Genomic DNA, 22094 nt, shown 5'->3' on the forward strand with positions numbered 1-22094 from the left:
GACTTCGTCAGGGGGTGTTTCTATTCAGTGTGCAGGTATGGTATATATAGCTGTTATTCAGCTGGAAACAATTGACCCTCTCACGATCAATCAACATCCTAGCTCTGGTTACAGCATTATAAATCACTCAACATATATATGGCAATATAATAAAATTTACAAACATAGTAATAAAAAGAAGAATTGATACATAGTATGACAATTTACAATAATAAAAAAGTTTTATACATATATAGGTAAACAATTTATAATAACATTTAAAAACAGTTTTTTTTTTTTTTTTTTTTTTTACTGATAAAACACGTATCTGTGCAAAATTTAGCAATTTAGACCGATGTTGTTCGTTTACTAAAGAGAGGAGCAGAGAGAACAGACGTTAATGACACAAGCAATATAAATAAAACAATCAGAAGATTTTCACTAAAGAAAGTTGCGAGGCTGACTTACACCCAGGCAACCCACCGGCGACACACTATCGACACAGCATCTGAGGTCCGCAGACCCAACACAGAAGCCGGTCAGTGAGCCGTCAGTGAGCGCCCTCTAGTGCAAGAAAGATACAACATCGCAACCCTCATTCATTCCCACTGGCGAGAAAGTACCCAGAGTATGGATCCAATAAGTCTCCCGTCTGCTGAGTTTTTTTAGGAGATCTCCACCTCGCTCGTCCAGTGAGACTTGCTCTATACCTTTAAAGGAGAACTGATTCAGGTCTCCATTATTGCAGGCTAGAAAATGCCTAGAGACACTATGTGTATTAAGTTTATTGCGAATATTACGTGTGTGCTCTAATATTCTAATTTTGAGTAAGCGCTTAGTCTTTCCAATATACCTTTTGCCGCAACTGCAGCTCAACATATATATAACACAGGAGCTAATACACGACATTTTACTTTGGATATTCCAGGATTTTAAATGATTTTTATCCCAGTATTTGAATTTATCCCGGTCCACATACTGGCACATTTTACATTTCGTGCAAGGAAAGAAACCCTTCGTTGTTTGTAACCAGCAGGATGTTTCTGTTTTTCTTAGATGGCTTGGTGCCAGAGTAGTTTTTAAAGTAGCCGCCTTTTTAAAAACTATTTGCGGTCTATTAGGAATAACAGTTTTTAATATTGGGTCCAGCAATAATATACCCCAATGTTTATTTAATATTTCTTTAATTTTACTACTATCAACATTATATTTAGTTACAAAAGGTACAAACAACGATTCAGATTTCCTTTCTTTCACTCGATATGATAACAAAGATTGTCTATCCTTTGCATTTGCCCGATTTTTACATTTCTGCACCAATTCCTGCGGATATCTCTTGTCTTCAAAGCGATTACAGTAAATTTCTGCCTGCTCATTAAATTTTTCTACCGTTAGACAGTTTCTTTTCAGTCTAATGAATTGCGAATACGGTATATTCGCAACCCATTTGTTGAGGTGACAGCTGGTGAAATTAATATAACTATTGCTATCAACACTTTTGATGTGAGTATAGGTATTGATGCAATTATTGGATGCCCAATCAGTGGTGTCCAATACTAAATCAAGAAATTCGATTTTGTCATGGCTAAAGTTGGAAGTAAATCTCAGATTTAAATTGTTTACATTTAGTTTCTGCATAAATTCATTGAAGATACCCTCATCGCCCTGCCACACAATAATAATATCATCAATGAAGCGCTTAAAGCACTTAATGTGATGTTTATATTCAACATTAATTTCAATATTATTTTCTTCCCATTTACCCAAATAAATGTTAGCCAGGCTGGGAGCATACGGAGTCCCCATCGCAACTCCGCAGAGTTGCAGAAAAAATTCATCTTGGAATAAAAAATAGTTGTTTTCTAGTACAAATGAAATACTATCCAAAATGAATTGACATAAATCACTGCTAATGTTGGCATCTTTTTCCAAATAATATCGCACTGCATCCAGACCTCCTTTGTGGGGAATCGAGGTGTATAAAGCCTCTACATCTATGGTAGACCAATTATAATCGGCTTCCCATTTGAATTCATTTGCCCACTGGAGAATCTGTGATTGCAGACGGTTTACGGCTGGTCCCGGTCTGAAGCTGTTGGCGTGGTGCGGGGGTTTATTCTGGCAAGCAGATCTCTGTTTACTTTCATGTATGTGAGCTTTATTACACTTTCAAGTAAAGTATTGAATTTTATGCTCATGGTGCGCTCCCTCTCCATTTCTTTTTACATGTTTGTGGGATATTGAACCGTGGTCTGGTTCCCTGGAGAAAGCTGCAAATACTACTAAGAAAGAAAAGGACGCACTCTTAATTACTTTTGGCTGTGCGCGGTTTGGACTCCCTTTTCTGTGTTTGTGACCATTCCTTCCAGCTGCTGCAGGTCTTATACTGTGATAATTAATCTGTGATTTCGTATATTTATTAAGCGTTGTGATTTGGCACTATTCTAGTAGTGTGGTATTATGGAAAGAAGAATTAGGAGGTACGAAGAATGCCATAAAAAATTTAATGATGTGTTTGATTTGGGTAATTCAGCTGAGAATATTCCCAAACAGGCAAATGATATAGATGCCTTAAATATCCAGCTTGAAAAACTCCTAACTAAAGAAATGAAATTAAGCTGGGAAATTACTACGCTTGAAAATTATGTCCAGGTTAAAAGGATCCCACGTGGTCTGAGGATCATTAAAAATCCTACCTTCGGAAATGAACGAAAGGAGTTTCTGGAGGCCTGGTACAATATTGTAGATGAGTGTTCGCTACAATTAATACAATTGATAGTGAGAGAGAGGAAGCATGAAATCAATGATCTTGATAAAGAAATTGTAGCACTGGAGTCTAAATTAGAACCTGTGAAAGACTTACAGGAATTTAAAGATCTAATGAAACAGAGTGATATTAAAATTAAGAAAATGGAGGATAATGTAATTGAGGTCAAAGTAAAAAAATTCAGGAGAGATTTAATGGATTATAAAAACGGCAATGTTAGATCCTGGCCCCGTGTTGAAAAAACGGTACTTATGTAGTATCTGGGCTGCCGATTTCTAAATCGGGTACATCGCATCGCATCGCATGCGACCATCGGATGCGATGCGATGCGATGCGATGCGATGACCCGATTTTTCCATAGGAATCAATGTTAAAATGGACTGAGTCCATTTTAACATGGAATTCAATGGGAAAAAGGGGTCCTTTTCATACTATCCAAGTGGGCATGGAGTTGGATATAAACCTGTGGCGAGCGTAGCGAGCCACCGAGCCCGAAGCGTGGCGAGCGTAGCGAGCCCCGCGAGGGGACACAGAATACCGTCCCCTCGCGGGGCTCGCTTCGCTCGCCACGCTTCGGGCTCGGTGGCTCGCTGCGCTCGCCACAGGTTTATATCCAACTCCATGCCCACTTGGATAGTAGGGGTATGAAAAGGACCCCTTTTTCCCATTGAATTCCATGTTAAAATGGACTCAGTCCATTTTAACATTGATTCCTATGGAAAAATCGGGTCATCGCATCCGATGGTCGCATGCGATGCGATGCGATGCGATGCGATATCGCATCGCATCGCATCTGATTGTATGCCTTAACTTAAGGCATACAATCAAAAAATCGGCAGCCCAGATACTACATAAGTACCGAAAAAACAAATAAAAATAATTATGAACCCAGACAAAGAAATAATGATTGGCAAACAGTTCCTATGAGACACAGGAATTCTTATAGAACAAATAATCCTAATAATGAGCCTTTACCCTTAAAAAATAGATTTGAGGTGTTAAATCCATCTACTCCTAAAAATAAAAAGAATTTTTTAGACAGACCCCAATGGAGAGACAGACCGACATTAAGCCGAGGGATGAGAGAGAGCCCCGGTATAAAAAGAAAACAGGAGCGATACGACGAGGAACCCGAGGAGGAAAGGGGTTACAAAATAAGAAGACAAAATCACTAAGAGAGCTAGGGATTTTTAATTTGTCACATTATCAGCTTAAACCTAATGAGATAAATTTATTAGCAAAAGGAATGTCCTATGCTCCCAATGCTAAACCGACCGCTTTTGATTTATTTATTGATTCAAATAAGTTTATACGAAACCTGACGCTGAAGCGCCATTTTGCCAAAAATAATACAAATTTGGAGAATAAAAATGATCAAAAAGAAACCATTGTAGGTACAGATTTAAAACCCCACTCAAACTTTTATCCAATTGAATCGCGTGGCAGCAATTTAGAAACTTTTCATAGCCTTATTCAGAAGGACTTTGAAAATTTATGTTCCAATTCCAGGAAAGGTCATGATAACCTAACCCCGAATGAAAGAGGTGCCCTTAAGAAATTAGAGAAAAATAATGATATTATTATTAAGTGTGCAGACAAGGGGGGGGGGGGTTAGTTGTATTAAATAGAAATGATTATTTAACTGAAGCCAATCGATTACTTGGCGATAATACAACATATCGTAAATTAGACCTTAATCCTACCGAAAAGGTGACAGATAATATTAAGAAACTGGTGAAAAATGGACTGGAAAAACAATGTATTAATATAAATGAATCAAGGTATATTGTGAATGAGAACCCTAGGGTGGCTATTTTTTATTATCTACCTAAGATTCATAAGCGGCTAGAGCAGCCGCCTGGTCGTCCCATAATATCAGGGATAGGTTCTGCTACAGCCCAGCTGTCCGAATTTGTTGATATTTATCTGCAGAAATATGTGGTCAGTCTGCAATCACATATTAAAGACTCTACACAGATTCTCCAGTGGGCAAATGAATTCAAATGGGAAGCCGATTATAATTGGTCTACCATAGATGTAGAGGCTTTATACACCTCGATTCCCCACAAAGGAGGTCTGGATGCAGTGCGATATTATTTGGAAAAAGATGCCAACATTAGCAGTGATTTATGTCAATTCATTTTGGATAGTATTTCATTTGTACTAGAAAACAACTATTTTTTATTCCAAGATGAATTTTTTCTGCAACTCTGCGGAGTTGCGATGGGGACTCCGTATGCTCCCAGCCTGGCTAACATTTATTTGGGTAAATGGGAAGAAAATAATATTGAAATTAATGTTGAATATAAACATCACATTAAGTGCTTTAAGCGCTTCATTGATGATATTATTATTGTGTGGCAGGGCGATGAGGGTATCTTCAATGAGTTTATGCAGAAACTAAATGTAAACAATTTAAATCTGAGATTTACTTCCAACTTTAGCCATGACAAAATCGAATTTCTTGATTTAGTATTGGACACCACTGATTGGGCATCCAATAATTGCATCAATACCTATACTCACATCAAAAGTGTTGATAGCAATAGTTATATTAATTTCACCAGCTGTCACCTCAACAAATGGGTTGCGAATATACCGTATTCGCAATTCATTAGACTGAAAAGAAACTGTCTAACGGTAGAAAAATTTAATGAGCAGGCAGAAATTTACTGTAATCGCTTTGAAGACAAGAGATATCCGCAGGAATTGGTGCAGAAATGTAAAAATCGGGCAAATGCAAAGGATAGACAATCTTTGTTATCATATCGAGTGAAAGAAAGGAAATCTGAATCGTTGTTTGTACCTTTTGTAACTAAATATAATGTTGATAGTAGTAAAATTAAAGAAATATTAAATAAACATTGGGGTATATTATTGCTGGACCCAATATTAAAAACTGTTATTCCTAATAGACCGCAAATAGTTTTTAAAAAGGCGGCTACTTTAAAAACTACTCTGGCACCAAGCCATCTAAGAAAAACAGAAACATCCTGCTGGTTACAAACAACGAAGGGTTTCTTTCCTTGCACGAAATGTAAAATGTGCCAGTATGTGGACCGGGATAAATTCAAATACTGGGATAAAAATCATTTAAAATCCTGGAATATCCAAAGTAAAATGTCGTGTATTAGCTCCTGTGTTATATATATGTTGAGCTGCAGTTGCGGCAAAAGGTATATTGGAAAGACTAAGCGCTTACTCAAAATTAGAATATTAGAGCACACACGTAATATTCGCAATAAACTTAATACACATAGTGTCTCTAGGCATTTTCTAGCCTGCAATAATGGAGACCTGAATCAGTTCTCCTTTAAAGGTATAGAGCAAGTCTCACTGGACGAGCGAGGTGGAGATCTCCTAAAAAAACTCAGCAGACGGGAGACTTATTGGATCCATACTCTGGGTACTTTCTCGCCAGTGGGAATGAATGAGGGTTGCGATGTTGTATCTTTCTTGCACTAGAGGGCGCTCACTGACGGCTCACTGACCGGCTTCTGTGTTGGGTCTGCGGACCTCAGATGCTGTGTCGATAGTGTGTCGCCGGTGGGTTGCCTGGGTGTAAGTCAGCCTCGCAACTTTCTTTAGTGAAAATCTTCTGATTGTTTTATTTATATTGCTTGTGTCATTAACGTCTGTTCTCTCTGCTCCTCTCTTTAGTAAACGAACAACATCGGTCTAAATTGCTAAATTTTGCACAGATACGTGTTTTATCAGTAAAAAAAAACAAAAAAAAAAAAAAACTGTTTTTAAATGTTATTATAAATTGTTTACCTATATATGTATAAAACTTTTTTATTATTGTAAATTGTCATACTATGTATCAATTCTTCTTTTTATTACTATGTTTGTAAATTTTATTATATTGCCATATATATGTTGAGTGATTTATAATGCTGTAACCAGAGCTAGGATGTTGATTGATCGTGAGAGGGTCAATTGTTTCCAGCTGAATAACAGCTATATATACCATACCTGCACACTGAATAGAAACACCCCCTGACGAAGTCTACCTATGACGAAACCGGTTGGGCGTGGCCTGATTGACGACGCTGTGCAATTCTGTTCCTGACCTACCTGATGTCCACAGACGGTTTACGGCTGGTCCCGGTCTGAAGCTGTTGGCGTGGTGCGGGGGTTTATTCTGGCAAGCAGATCTCTGTTTACTTTCATGTATGTGAGCTTTATTACACTTTCAAGTAAAGTATTGAATTTTATGCTCATGGTGCGCTCCCTCTCCATTTCTTTTTACATGTTTGTGGGATATTGAACCGTGGTCTGGTTCCCTGGAGAAAGCTGCAAATACTACTAAGAAAGAAAAGGACGCACTCTTAATTACTTTTGGCTGTGCGCGGTTTGGACTCCCTTTTCTATATATATATATATATATATATATATATATATATATATATATATATATATATATATATATATATATATAGAGAGGGGCTCACTCATTACCATAATGTAGTACGCAGATATGTGCGGTGCCTGCGCTCATTATTCTTGGGACACACGGAGGAACTTGTCCCTCATTTGTAAAAATGTCCCTGCTCATTCTGAATCAGGATAATGATAACGGGTCAATTGGTCAACAGTGTCTGCGTCGACAGTCAATCGGTCATCATCATATAATTGACATGAATATGGTCGACATAGTCAACAGGATTGAATGTTCGACACATGAAAAAAAAATATTTTTTCAGGTTTTTTTTTAAACTCTTTTATACTTTATCGTCCATGTGGACACTGATTGGGAACGGTGAAGCAAAGCGAGGGGACATAAAAATACTCATGTCGACTCTTTCACGTGTTGACCATTTCTATGTCGACATTTCGCCTGTGTCTACCTTTTGTCTATATTGACCTTGTGCACGTGAACCATTCGATAGGCACTGTTGACATTTGGACTGTTGACCCTTTACACCATAACTGTCCTGACCCGCATGACAGCGGAACAGGCTTCGGCACCTACAGCGGGACGCAATGGGTGCTACTGTAGACTTGCTGCAAGGCTCATGTATTGTACAGTACTGTATAAAGGAAGGAACATTTGTGAGTGGAAACCTTGACTAGCAGAACACATACGTAACACTACCAAAGGTCTAGAGACACACGGCTTATCCAAACAAAGCTGTGACCCTCTAAACTCAAATACATAGGAATACAGAACAGCGTACAAAGGAACTGGGGAGCATCGAAAACAGGTCCCCGAACGAACGGGTCCGAATCGGCCCCTTCATTTCTTCCAACATTGCCCACATTAAACTCCTCTTGCACTAGGTTGAGATGTATAAAAGTTTGGCATGCAATACAGTAGTTCGCTGGCGACAAAATGTCGACACAGGAAAAGGTGGATATGAAAAAGGTCAACACAGGAAAAGGTCGACATTAATTTTTCATGTTTTCTTTTATTTCATCGTTAAAACCTGGACATGTGGACCCCAATTAGTGTTGCGTTACCACGCTTTACCGTTCCTATTCGGAGTCCACGTGGATGGTAACGCATGGAAAAGTACAACAAAATAGTGAAAAAACTATGTTGACCTTTCCAAGTGTCGACCATTGTCCTGCCAACCTTTTGCTTGTGTTGAGCTTTTGTCAAAGTCGACATATTGCATGTTGACCTTTTTGGCGGTGACCTATTGACACTACCAAGACACCCACAAGCGTTTTTTTAAATGATTGGTCATTCCGATCAGTCAGAAACAGCCATTTGGTTAAAAAATCTTACCGTGTGTGGGCACCTTTATGGTGCATGGCCATGCCCCTACAATTTGGTCACGCCCCTGAAAAGCACCTGAGCCCGGTTATTCTCTTTACTGCCCTGTGCACACTAGTAGGCACTGGTTACTGTTATTTGTATGTTTGGTTTGTTATGCGAGTACCTACACAAATGACAGAGCTACCACTCATATATTAGCTGAGGAGTGTCAAAATACTCAATTTTGGTATATTTACATCTGAATTGAAGCATCTTGTAAAATCCTCTTGAAATAATGGTGCAGCAATGGCGCCATCTAGCTGTTAATAAATAAATATTTTGATTGGTTCCTGCTTACAGTATATTTTAATTTCTGTTTCTAAAGCACAAATAGGGACAAACAGCAAGGTAAACCCGAAAGCAGAAACAATATAACCAGGCTTCATAAACAAGTTAATCTCCAAACAGAAAGAATGTGAAGCCTCTTGCAGTAGGGAGGCCAATTCCGGGATAGGGATTGGTGGGATTCCAGGATTAGTGGCCCTTATTCAGATCTGATCGCAGTACAAATTTGTTCTCAAAAATGGGCAAAACCATGTGCACTGCAGGTGGGGCAGATGTAACATGAATAGATAGAGTTAGATTTGTGTGAGTTATTTTGTTTCTGTGCAGGGTAAATACTGGCTGCATTATTTTTACACTGCAATTTAGATTTCAGTTTTAACCCTCTCTGCATATGTAACATCGGAATGCAGTTTAAATCCCGGTGGTCGGGATCCCGGCGTTCAGAATCCCGACGCTGGAATCCCGACCGCCGAAATCCCGACACTTTCTCCCTCCGTGGGTGTCCACGACACCCCTGGAGGGAGAATAAATTAGCGTGCCGAGCGTAGCGAGGCACCGTGCCCGCTGCGTGGCGAGCGCAGCGAGCCCGCAAGGGGGGGCGATCCACGCCCCCCCTTGTCGGGATTTCGGCGGTCGGGATTTCATACTGAATCCGTTACATCTGCCCCTCCTGCAGTGCACATGGTTTTGCCCATTTTGAGAACAAATTTGGGTACTTATGTAGTAACTGGGCTGCCGATTTTGAAATCGGGTCCATCGCATCGCACCCGACCAGATCGCATGCGATGCGATGCGATGGACCCGATTTTTCCATAGGACTCAATGTTAAAATGGACTGAGTTCATTTTAACATGGAATTCAATGGGAAAAGGGGTCCTTTTCATACCCCTACTATCCAAGTGGGCATGGAGTTGAATATAAACCTGTGGCGAGCGTAGCGAGCCACCGAGCCCGAAGCGTGGCGAGCGTAGCGAGCCCCGCGAGGGGACACAGAATACCGTCCCCTCCCGGGGCTCGCTTCGCTCGCCACGCTTCGGGCTCGGTGGCCACAGGTTTATATCCAACTCCATGCCCACTTGGATAGTAGGGGTATGAAAAGGACCCCTTTTTCCCATTGAATTCCATGTTAAAATGCACTCAGTCCATTTTAACATTGAATCCTATGGAAAAATCGGGTCATCACATCGCATCGCATGCAAAATGGTCGTATGCGATGCGATGCGATATCGCATCTGATTGTATGCCTTAACTTAAGGCATACAATCAAAAAATCGGCAGCACAGATACTACATAAGTACCCAAATTTGTACTGCAATCAGATCTGAATAAGGGCCAGTATGCGCATGTGGGTATCAGGGCAGCATTTTGTGATGTCAGGGGTCACACTGTGCAGTCCGGCCACCGCAGTACCACACCCGTCCGCCCGCACGCTATTCCCCTCCCAGACGCCCGCCCGCTGTGTGGGCACAAGAAGACACAAGATGGTCCCGTTGTTGTCTATCATCACCACTGTGTGACGGGGATTAGTCCATCTTTATATTGACTAACTCAATCCCAGGGACCCCAGGAATCCCGAGATTGAGCATTTTTCAATCCCGAAATGCCGGTATTGAAAAAACGCCTCAGGACTGGCATCGCTAAGAAATGCATTAATTCATTTACTCTCCGTGCGCAGACATCTTGTAAAGCTGGATACACACTAGACTAGAGGATATTGTAAAACATATCGCTCAGAAAGTCGACACAATCATTATGTCGACAATGGGAACATCAGCAGTCAAAAGGGTTTTTTTGTCCCGAATTTCGTCCCGTAAGTCGACATGGACACCTTATCAGTGTACCGCATCCCCTCGCATGGCTCGCTGCGCTCGGCACACTTTTATATTCTCCTTCCGTCCCCCAAACTTATTTGGCAACATAAGGGTTAATATTGCTGCAATACTGTGGCTCACGTCAACTTCCCTGAGGTAAACCTGCCCCCTCCCTGTAAAGTTCAGACATATACAAACTTCCCATAACATCCCTATAATCCAGGTTCTGTGGATGATTAAAACCAGATAAAATGCAGCCTTAAATTCAGGTGTAAATCATAGGTTTCCTGAATTACAGGGATATTACGGCAATCCTGACAGAACCCTGTGTGTATATTTTGTGAACTACACACAGAGACTCGTTGTCAGTCCCACTCTGGGCGGGAGGCTGACTGACTGGGAGTCGCCATGCAGCCAATGAATGGTGCAGCCATGATAATAGGGGGAGGAGCCCAGCCAGTCACATGGCTTCTGAGCCATGACTGCTTCCTGCTGCTGCTGGTGCTGTCAGTCACGGTTGCACTTTGTATCCATACACATACTGCATACTTATTGCACTGTTTGCTTTCTATGATGCTGCACGGCCTGTACTGAAGTGGTCTTCCAGAGATGCATATTAGGATGTCACTGAATAGACTCCCATTTAATGCAGACTAAGCAATATTGTGAGGAGATTGACTGTATCTGCAGTTTGTTGTTGCCGCTGCAGTTGTATTTGTAAATGCCAGTTTTATATACTGTATACGGACGATCTCCCTTTGGCCATGATTAGGCCGCAGTTGTTGAGAGCAGAGTTCAGCGGTTGTGTTGTAACCACCTCCCGGGCACAACTAGCATCTCCGAAGCAAAGAAACGCAAATGCCAGTGCTGCGGAGAGTGAGAGTAAGCCCTATAGTCAGGCCACCCCTAAAGCGGAGGGAGACGGGCAGTGGAGCTGCAGTGGCGTGATCGTAAACAGGAATCCGGGTCTTGTCGTCTGTCAGGGATCCATATTTTTTCCTTTTTTGAAAACGACCGGGAATGATTTTGCCGCCTCGGATCAGTCGGTTCTGTCCGCTGACGACTTCCATCAGGATTTATCCATACGGGTTGAATGCCCGTTAGAATCACAGATAAATGCGAAGTATGGAGCTGGAATCTGCAATGAGGGCCTGGACCACAGGCCAGAGCTTGCAAATGTTCCCGTATCAACTCCGCGAGCTGAGCGGATGCAACTCCGGGCTGACCTCCTCCTGCTTTTCCCTTGTCCGGAATTCCAAACTGCGTTTTCTAGACTGTTTCGGAAAGAAGACGGGTGGGTGTTCTCCAGCGAGGAAGAGAAGAAGGAGTATGGCGAGTTCCAGAAGGATCTCGCTTACCTTCATTGGTTTGCTGTTTTGCACCTTCAAAGTCCACTGTCTAAAACGCCTCATTGTACGAGCATCATGGACGCTTCCCTGCTGGTAAAAGGAAGTACCGTATTCGCCTGCGGATCTCCATTCGGATCATTTTACCCGGACATCTTCCTGAATACCATCAGCAAAGGTGTCCTAAGTAACACGGCAGGAGACCGTAACGCCGTACTGCTGACTGATGCCCGTTGTTTGCCAGGCTCGGAAGGAGGGGGCATCTTTCTATTTGAACAAGGTGTATTGCATTTGGCAGGTATTATAGTGGCACCACTCTGCTGGAAGACGAATGAGTGGGTAGGGTTGACATTGGCTTGCTCTATGAGTCATATCATTGAGAACATCATTAAGGCCTCTCACAAGGTCGGTGGTGCTGTTAAAAGTCGATTGTTGAATTTACAGTTGGGAAACAACGTTCTGCCCAATCGGCAGAGAGGTCCCAGGCCAGTTGGGCGTCTGCTGGAAGCAGCTGTTTTAGTGGACTCCGGCCAAGCCTGGGGTTCCGGAGCTTTGCTGAACCAGAAAGTTGTACTGACATGCCGACATGTCGTTAGAGATTTATCCAAAGTGCTTGTGAAGATCCAGTGTCCTAGACAACACCACACTTATAAAAGGTAAGTAATACACATTGTTGTTTTAACGAAGGGACATATGTGGCTTACATATATATTTTGCATACCTCCCAACTGTCCTGATTTTCATGGGGCCGTCCCTTTTTTGGGGGACTGTCCTGCATCCTGTTCAGGGTAGGCAGTTTCCCACCGTGGGGGGGCAGTTGGAAGACCCCCTGCCCGGCGCTGCTCTGCTGAGCAGACCAGGTGTGAATAGATGCTGTGTACATGACTGAGGGGCATGGCCGACACCTCTGAGAGCTTCTGGCCATGCCCCCACAGCGGCAAAAATGGGGCGTGGCCTCGCAAAAACCTCTGTTAGCATAGGACATGCCCCCTTGCTACTAGGACACACCCCCAAGTTTCGGGAGCGTAGAGTCCCGAATTTAATGTTACACAAGTTGGGAGGTGTGATTTTGTAAGGTGGACATCCAATGGTAATAATCCCATAATGCTGAACTAATAAAGTTTGTTGCATAATGCTGGCTCGGTATGATACACACTGGTAGACAGAGCGGAACATGAACAGACCGGACTGTCATACAGCTTGGCATGGTGTAGAAGATTTACAGTGTCATTAGGTCAACAGAGACCGTGGGTAAGGTCGACAGGGTCAGACGATTGGCTCGACAATGGTCGACATGTGTTTTGGGGTTTCATTCTGTATGTTTCATCGTATGTGACCACAGTCAGTGGAAACGTGTGCGCTCACAGCCTCACTTAGGGCCTTATTCTGATCGGTGCGGCCCGATCAGAATATGCGGCCACGACCGTGCAGGCGAATCCCCGCCTTCCATACGGATCGCCACCTCCATCCGTACGCGGATATGTGGCGATCCGCATGAAATTGGACGGGGATACGCCTCCTCCGTCTTGGGAGCAGCCCCTGCATTCGATGGTCGCCGAACATCGAATGCAGGGCCGCACGCTCCACCAGCGCCCGCCACCCTAGACCACACGGACACTTGTCCGTGTGAAATCATGTATGGGGGCGGGCAGCTGACATCCGGCGATGTCAGATGCCCGCCCCCTACACACGCGTCACGGCCTCATTACCATGCATACGCCCCGCATTTGCATGGGAACGCCCATGAAACGCGGGGCGTATGCATAGGGTAATGAGGCTAAGTAGCCCCTCACGCCCCTCTACGCCCCCTGTGCGGCGTGTCAAGAATACGTGCGGCGAAATCGCCTGCACATGCGCAGAGTGACCTCTGCACATGCGCAGACGATTACCATCGGCGGGACGTCCGCATGCGGTAAAATCCGCACCGACCAGAATAAGGCCCTTAGATCGCCACACTTTAGGCAAGGTGTAGTAGCCTCGTAGCCATCTTGCTCCAGGGAATGAAGCTTCCCTGAAGGGGATACGGTCATTGGGTCACCAGCAAGTTGTTGGACAGTCATTAGGTCGACATATGTCTAGGTCGACATGACTGTAGGTCGACATGGATTAGGCTGACAGGGTCATTAGGTCGACTTGGGTTAGGTCGACAGTAAAAAGGTCGACATTTTCACTGTTTTTTTGAGCTGGCATGTGCCGACACGCGGTATTTCATGCCCTACCATCCATTAGGGCGTGGTGGGAGAGTAAAATAATGTGCCGAGCGTAGCGAGACACCAAGACTGAAGCATGGTGAGCGCAGCAGTGCACTTTAACCTGTGTCCATGTTGACTGTGTCAACATTCAGGTAAAAAAAAAAACGGTGAAAAAGCCCATGTCGACCTACTGTAATGACCCTGTCGACCTAGAAACATGTCGACCTAAATGCATGTCTAACAACTTGCTGGTGACCAACCTGAAGGGGGTGTGGATTATTAATTATCTAGATGGTCATAATTCAACATGCAATAGAGTAAAAATGTCAACATGAAAAAAGGTAGACGCATTAAAATGTAGACATGAGTTTTTCCAATTAGTGTAACACTTACCCGTGCATGGCTCAGGGCTGGCACACTGATTATGTTCTCCCTCCATGCGGACATGGATGGTGATGTAAGACCATGTTCTTCCTCTATGCCGACATGGATGGTGACGTAAGACCAAGGTAAAAAAAATTAAAAAATGTAAACTCATGTCCACCGTGTCGTGTGTCTATCCTTTCTCATGTCGTCATTTTGGCCCCGTCGACCTATTGCACGTTGAGTGGTCTTTTTGGGTAGACATATTGACTGTCTATGTAGACACTGTAGATCTATCTAGGAGGAGCAACAAGGAGTCTGTGCAGTCATTTCATCAATAGTTAAAGACCTACAAAAAGTTATAAATAATGAAAGGCAGCCATACATGGACCAGCAGAAGTCTCAGAAGACAGCCGCAATGACCAACTCTGCCATAGACCTGTATAGGTGCACATTTGATGAGGTTGGGGCCATTATTATGATTGGATAACTTCCAGCAGAAATGGGGGCTGTTAGCTTGGCCAGAATATGTCCACATTCACAGGCTGGTTCTTCTGTGGACGTCTTCTGACCTAGTTACCGTACATGCCCAACAATGATCATACTTCTAAAGGGCCCAATGAATATCAACAGTCTTTTTCAGACTATAAATTCCAATATTGAGTTGATTGCAGCATGTATGGTCAGCAAAATGAAAACACGTCCTTCTTATGAGTTCAAATAAATGATGGAAGGTATACAATTGCTGGAAAAGGTATTTTTTCACTACATAAAGGGGTAGATTTACTAATGAGAGTTCTCCAAGCTGCTAATCGTTGTCAACTTGGACCGATTAGCTTTAAAATGGCAACAGAAATCAACAGTAGACCAGTCTTCCTAAGGATTGGTTTCTATTGCCGTTTTAAAATGGAGGTCTCTCCCCTCCCCTCCCAGCCTCTCCTCTCCCCTCCCCTCTCCTGAGGCAGCAGCTCTTGTAAGGGGTGGGAACTAGGTAAATTCTGTCATTAGGATCCACCCCTTGCAACATAATGCCATGATTTGTGGATAAGTGGGAACGCGCTGATTCAAAATGAGACCCGCAAATCAAGGAATTATGCCATGAGAGGGCATCTCTCTCCGATTGCGGTTGTTTCTCCTCAGAAGGCCATTATAGAACAATGCTGCGTGAGAGAATAGCTACTGACTGTATCATTTATACTCACGTTGTCAGGTTTCAGACCATCAGAGGCCGAGTGGTGTTTTCTACTTCGGAATCATCTCCTTATGACATTGCCGTTGTTGAACTTGATGAAGCCTTACCTGGTGTTCGTGAACCGGTTTGGGCTTCTGGCTACAGCACAGGTATGCTACTTATTCGTATATTGTGGGGCATGAAAGGCCCACTCAAATACGGTAGGGATGGCCATCGTCACAACCATTGATGGTTTAGGGCTGATTTTTTTTTCCTTGCCATCGATGGTCGAGAACCAGATGGTTTCCCTCCATCGATGGCACAGTATAACTGAATACTTTTTCCTTACAAGTGTTAGGAAATGGAGCATAGCTCCACCCATGGCACCTGTGAAGCCCCACCCCCATGTTTTGATTGGCCAGTGGCCCAGTCAGTCAAAAACAGAGATGACCATAGGTTGTTGAAACCATTGAGGGTTATCCATTATACAGTTGGTAACCATCGATGGCCACTTGCAACATTGCCATTGATTGTAATCATTGATGACAACCACACTGATGGCCATCCCAAGAATACAGTCAAAGGGGCCCATGCTTAAGGAGTGTGGTCATCCACCAGAGGGGGTGTGGTCCCCTTTTAATAAAACAACAATCAAGGGAAGTGTCCGTTCAGTGGGAGGTCCTCCTACTGTTACGGGGTTGTGGTGGACAATGCTGACAATGCCCTATACGTCACACTCATGCTTCTTCTGTTTCACAGGCGAGGATGTCCTCATTGTTGGATTTGGGGCCTTCGGGGACAGTTGTGGTCCATCTGTGACTTCTGGGGTCCTATCGGCAGTGATTTCTGTAGGCAATGCCCCGGTTATGCTGCAGACATCCTGCGCTGTACATGGAGGTTCTAGCGGAGGACCACTATTTTCTGCCCAGTCCGGAGAGCTGCTAGGTAACACATATTCCAGCTTCCCTATTATATATACAGCAGCTATTCATTCTCTTTTGTTTCTTGAGAAGCAGATGTAATATTGTTACATATGTTTAGATTACTTCTAGATACTTTTAGAGTACGGCCCCGTTCGGGGTTGTCCTGGCCTGTATTAGAGTATAGTAATGTTTGGGTCAAACGCAATAGAAACAAAACAAATTTTTGGTTCCTTCATTGGGTTTTATCCAATTAAAACGCAATCCAATTTTGCGCAGTAAAAATGATGCTCATTATTGCAGTATCCATTAGTGGCCATATTTTTCAACCGAAAGAGGAACCGCGATCACGCGATAAGATCCCGATCCCATGAGTTATCGCGGTCTTGCAGGTTTCCTCTGCTGACATTAGGAATGGGGCATAGCGGAAACCCCCTCCCTCCCGATTACATTACTGGTGTGCCCTAGTGGCGTGCGGTAGGGTGAGGCAGGGGAGGCACAGCCTTTCCTGTCATACTAACGTATATGCCAGAGTTTTGAATTTTTAAAATGTCAAAAATACAAATAAAATATAAAAAAATTATTATTTTTATTATTCTAATTTTTAGTCAAAACTCTGGAGTAAAAAGTCTATGGCAGGTGAGGCAGTGCCTCACCTGGCTATCTTTTCGGCACATCTCTTATCGAATCTCCAGCAGTGTATTCTGCTGCACATGTGTATAATGCCGGCATGTACCCCATGGCTCATATATTGTGTGCAAATCTGGCTCTGGTACTTGCTAGGGACTCCTCAGCCATTTACCTCACTGCACGTCCCTGCACCAGATCTTTCTCAAGAGCCGAGTGCTGCAGGACAATGACACACTGCAGCACCAGTCTCCTGTCACTGTGGAAATGCCGGCATTTTGCTATCACCCTCTCTGGCGGAGACACCCGGATGCAGCTCGCACCCCCCCCCCCTTGTGGTGAGACTAGGCATTGCACTCTGCAGGAATCACTACATAAAAATACTGTAAAAAGACAATACAGTACTTCCATCTTTCTGTGGTCCCAACTTTTCTGCTGAGCAGAGGGTCTGTTTGGAGCACATAGTGCAGGAGATACATCTTGGGGTAAAATACATTCTAATAACTTGCTTTCTCATTTTTATTGTAGGTATTGTTGCCAGTAACACCAGAGATAACACTACAGGAGCCACGTACCCCCATTTAAATTTTAGTATTCCTATCACTGTCCTCCAGCCAGCTATACAGAGCTACCTACAATCTGGAGACTTGCAAAGCTTTGGAGAGCTTAATAAGGCAGGACATCAAGTCCAAAATGCGTGGCGTCTGCAGCGATCACCTGAGACAGTCTTTCAGAGCAAGCTTTGAGTCCTGCCTGTCTGCATCGCCGTGCGCCATTGGTGCATGATGTGTCTACAGATACAGCTTCAATTACCATCTCATTTACACTGTTCTGTTCACAGTTACTATTAACCGAGGTTTATTGCTGGATACATATTATTTTACAGACTTCATTTTTTTCCATACTGTATCTCCCAACATCCGAGCTGTGTATGATAGAGACTCTAAAAGGGGGTGTGACTTTGTGGGAGGGGCATAACTAGGCTAACCATACTGTCTCTTTAAACTAGGGCACACATGAATTAAACAGGTTCTGCGGTTTATTAAAACCAGGTAGCCGTAAAGGGATAGTGGGCGGGATGCCCCGTTAGCTGGGTTTTTACCGCATTTTGGAATGCAATAAAACCCCATCGCCAGGTTACCGCGACGGGGGAAGGGGGGGTTTGTATCGCCAACAAAAGCTGGACAAGTGAGATTTTGGAATTCTGCAAGGTATTTTATAACTAAATAAGAAGTAGAATCTGATTGGTCGCTATGGGAAACATCTGATCTCCAATCGTATTTCCAAATAGCTTAAATAAGCTGCAGATAGTTTATGGTCCATGAATGTCAATCAGTGGCACTGACACTGCACCACTTACCTTCCGGAATCCCACAATGAAGGCATCAGCTCTGCCAGAATCACTGGAGAAATGGCCGCCGTGGTCTGCACATGGGTAATAGAGTCTGAGCTCTCTAGTGCTCAGACTCTATTGCACTGGGCAGTGGGACGCTGCTCCCGACAGAGAGGAGGGGTCCGGCCGGAGGAGGCTGCACACCGGCTTCCTCCTTTCCTAAGCGCTGCAGATGTCAATGCCAATGTTAGTGGGTGCAAACCAACTCAATAGTATAAACCAGAAGGGACTGAAAATGAATTAAAAAATTTGGGGCAGCCTATATTATAGCAACATTTATAAATAAGACCGGTGGACAGTTAAAATGTAGCATTGACTGGTGAGCTTGTGCATCCATTTAAAAGCTGCCTGGGCCAGAGGCCGGAGCCTGGGACAGCTGGGGCAGCCCTGATAAGCAGACTGGGGCTCTACAACGTGTGTCCCCCCCCCCCCCCCCCCCCCAAGAATAGACTGAGGTTTTACAACAGCTTTGGCAGTCTACTCTGCCCTCACAACAAGGGGACATGGTCACATCTCACGAGGGCGCACCACAAGTCACACAATCACGCAGGTTTGGTGGTAAGGCACTCCCCGTCTATCTGTTTCTCCGGTGGACAACTCTGAGCTTCAAAAGTGATAAAATAGAGAGTGATAAACAGCCAGCCAATCATCTCCTGTCTGACATTTTTCAAACACAGTCTGTGACATGGCAGGTAGGAACTGATTGGCTGGCTGTTTATCATTCTCCATTTTATCACTTTTGAAGCTTAGAGATTCTAGCCCAAAGTCTTCTCTGTGTGCTGTGCAGCCAAGCACTCTGGATACTGTAGCTGCCGGGCTGCCCCCAGCCTCCATCCATGTGCCCATTCTCCACCCGTGAGGTGAACAGATGCCGCACACCAGCATCCATTCCCCTCCCTGACTCCGCTGCTGTATGTATAGTACAGCAGACAGCAGCGGACACTGTATTCCACCTCTCCCAACCTCCGTACTGACCACAGGACGCTGCGGTCAGGAGGTATGGGCTCCTCATTGATGTAAACGGGTCCAGTTTACACTGCCCCTGGCAAATTTCTTGGGAAGGATTGCCTTGTCAAATTATTTTTCGAGGGCGCATTTACACTGAGCCCTGACCCGGGTTGACCCAGCAATAAGCGGTATTATTCTTCTTTAGCACCGAATGTACTAAGTATATCTGTGTCTCTAATATATTATGTCTAAATCAATAAAAAAAAATATTAATATTTTTGAAAAATACAATTTAAAATTCCCAGTAAATAATCACCGTTCTGAATTTGCACATATTAGCAGTGAACATGGATAAAAAAAAGCTGAAAACCAGATGTGTTTAGTATTGTGTTCTTAATTAGGTTTATGAATTATCCTGTTTGATCCCCATGAACATTTTCCTGTATGTTCCATCCACTGTGGATATTGCTATAGGACCTTTGTGGTCCAATATAAATAAAATATTTTAATAGAAATAATAATTATTTATTACATTCCAAAGTTGTGGCAATATAAATAACAGAATAAAAATACAGATTTATGCCTATTTTACAAGAAATTGTATCTAGCTCTAATTATTATGAAGTGATTGTTACGGGAAGGTACATTCTGCTGCCATTTTGGTGGCTGGGGAAGGGGAGTGTTTTTGCCTGTGATGTTCAATGGGCAAATATAACCATACATAGCAACATTCTAGAGCGCCGAGCCGGGACTCTCTGTGCAGCCCTGCCGCGCACACCCTGAAAAGGGCGTGTGATAGGATAAATTGGGCACGGCTTAACAGAATGCTAAGCAGAGCAGCGGCGGGCAGGGGGATGCCCAACTGCCCTCCCTCACCACCAGGGCCGGATTATAATGGGGGCACAAGGGGTCAGTGCCCCTGGGCCCCCCTCTAGCCCTGTGGTTGGCAAGTATTTAAAAAAAAAAAAAAAAAAAATTTAAGCTAAAGGTTTTGTGCCTGGGAGTGGGGTAGTGCTGCAGCTTCACCTATCTGCCAATGTGACAATGATTAACGGTGCTGAGCTTTGGGAGCCAAGTATGCAGTGCATTACTGGGAGTTGACTAAGTCCCATGACACTTTGCACCAGAGGGCAGAGACTGAGACGTTTGTGCTGAGCTCTGATTGGTGGAGCTCATTACATGCTTCTCAGGCCCATGGATAACAGCAGCAGCAGCCTAGTCATGGGAGGGTTTTTAATCAGAGGCAGCACTGGGACTGTGAGGTCTCCTACAGAGTAAGGTGCAGAGGGACAAACACAGGCTTTTCATGTGGTATGTATGTATGTTTGTGTGTGTGTGTGTATATATATATATATATATATATAACCAGGCAAAGGCAATTTGCACACTCCTCAAGGTTCACCAGGTGGGTGCTCAGACCATATAAAAGGTTTGTAGGTAGGCAATTAGAGGCAGGCACACCATTGCGATAAAAAATGAAAGTTTATAAGATGAAAATTTTCAAAGATCCATAATGCAGTGGAACAGCGATAAAACAGCAATCCATACTTAGCATGTCCATCAGGTACAAAGAATCACAGGTACATCACTGCAGGATCAGTCTGGCTCAACAGCTGTTTCGGCACATGGTATGCCGTCATCATATATATCCCCTGAAGTTACCCATTGACCAAGTTTATACTGCCTTTACTCTGTGTTTTGACAGTGTAATATTCCCCCATGCAGTTTGCTGCCAGTAATGACAAGTGCAAGGGGGCCCCCCTGTCAAAAGTGCCCCGGGGCCCCTCGAAGGCTTAATCTGGCACTGCCCACCACAGGACATTACCGACCACAGGTGAGATGTGGGACAATCCCAAAAACACGGGACTGTCCCGCGAAAATCGGGACAGTTGGGAGATACGCCATATTCATGTTTTGCCTTTTTTTGTATAAAAACAATTAGAATGTATGAAGATTCCATTCCCTGTAGTTGTCTCACTGCCATGTAAAATGTCTGTGAGAAACACTGGGTAAATGAATAGCATACTTGCCTACCTGACCCTCTCCATGCGGGAGAAAATGCTCTGTTCCTGGACTTCCCTGGTAATGTATGATTGGCATCACCTGTGGTGACACCTTCCTTATCCATTACCTAACTCCCCACAGGTGATGGCAATCATACATTACCAGGGAAGCCCAGGAACAGAGCATTCTCTCCCTCATGAAGAGGGTCAGGTAGGCAAGTATGATATTGAATAGACTACTTTATAACAGAGTTATCTTATGCTCTATAATATGGCATACCTCCCAACATGACCCTCTCCAGGAGGGACACAATGCTCTGCTCCTGGACTTCCCTCTTAATGTATGACTGCCATCACCTGTGGAGAAACGCCTTTGTTATTAATTAACCTGTTCAAAACAGGTGATGGCAATTATATATTAATAGGGAAGTCCAGAAACAGAGCATTGTGTCCCTCCTGGAAAGGGTCATGTTGGGAGGTATGACATGGTACTACAAAATCCATACCCTCCAACTGTACCGAATT

General features: G+C 43.7%; 1 protein-coding gene across 1 annotated transcript; it reads left to right on the forward strand.

Moving 5' to 3' along the window:
* Positions 1-11091: 11091 nt before the first annotated feature.
* TYSND1 (trypsin like peroxisomal matrix peptidase 1) lies at positions 11092-19254 on the forward strand. The gene is made up of 4 exons (XM_083170252.1): positions 11092-12608; positions 15718-15848; positions 16438-16623; positions 17754-19254. Exons 1-4 carry the CDS (start codon positions 11371-11373, stop codon positions 17969-17971), a joined length of 1773 nt encoding a protein of 590 aa, XP_083026378.1. The 5' UTR covers positions 11092-11370; the 3' UTR covers positions 17972-19254.
* Positions 19255-22094: the final 2840 nt, after the last annotated feature.

The sequence above is a fragment of the Crinia signifera genome, chromosome 2 (assembly GCF_055691185.1).
Source record: "Crinia signifera chromosome 2, ASM5569118v1, whole genome shotgun sequence".
NCBI lineage: Eukaryota > Metazoa > Chordata > Amphibia > Anura > Myobatrachidae > Crinia > Crinia signifera.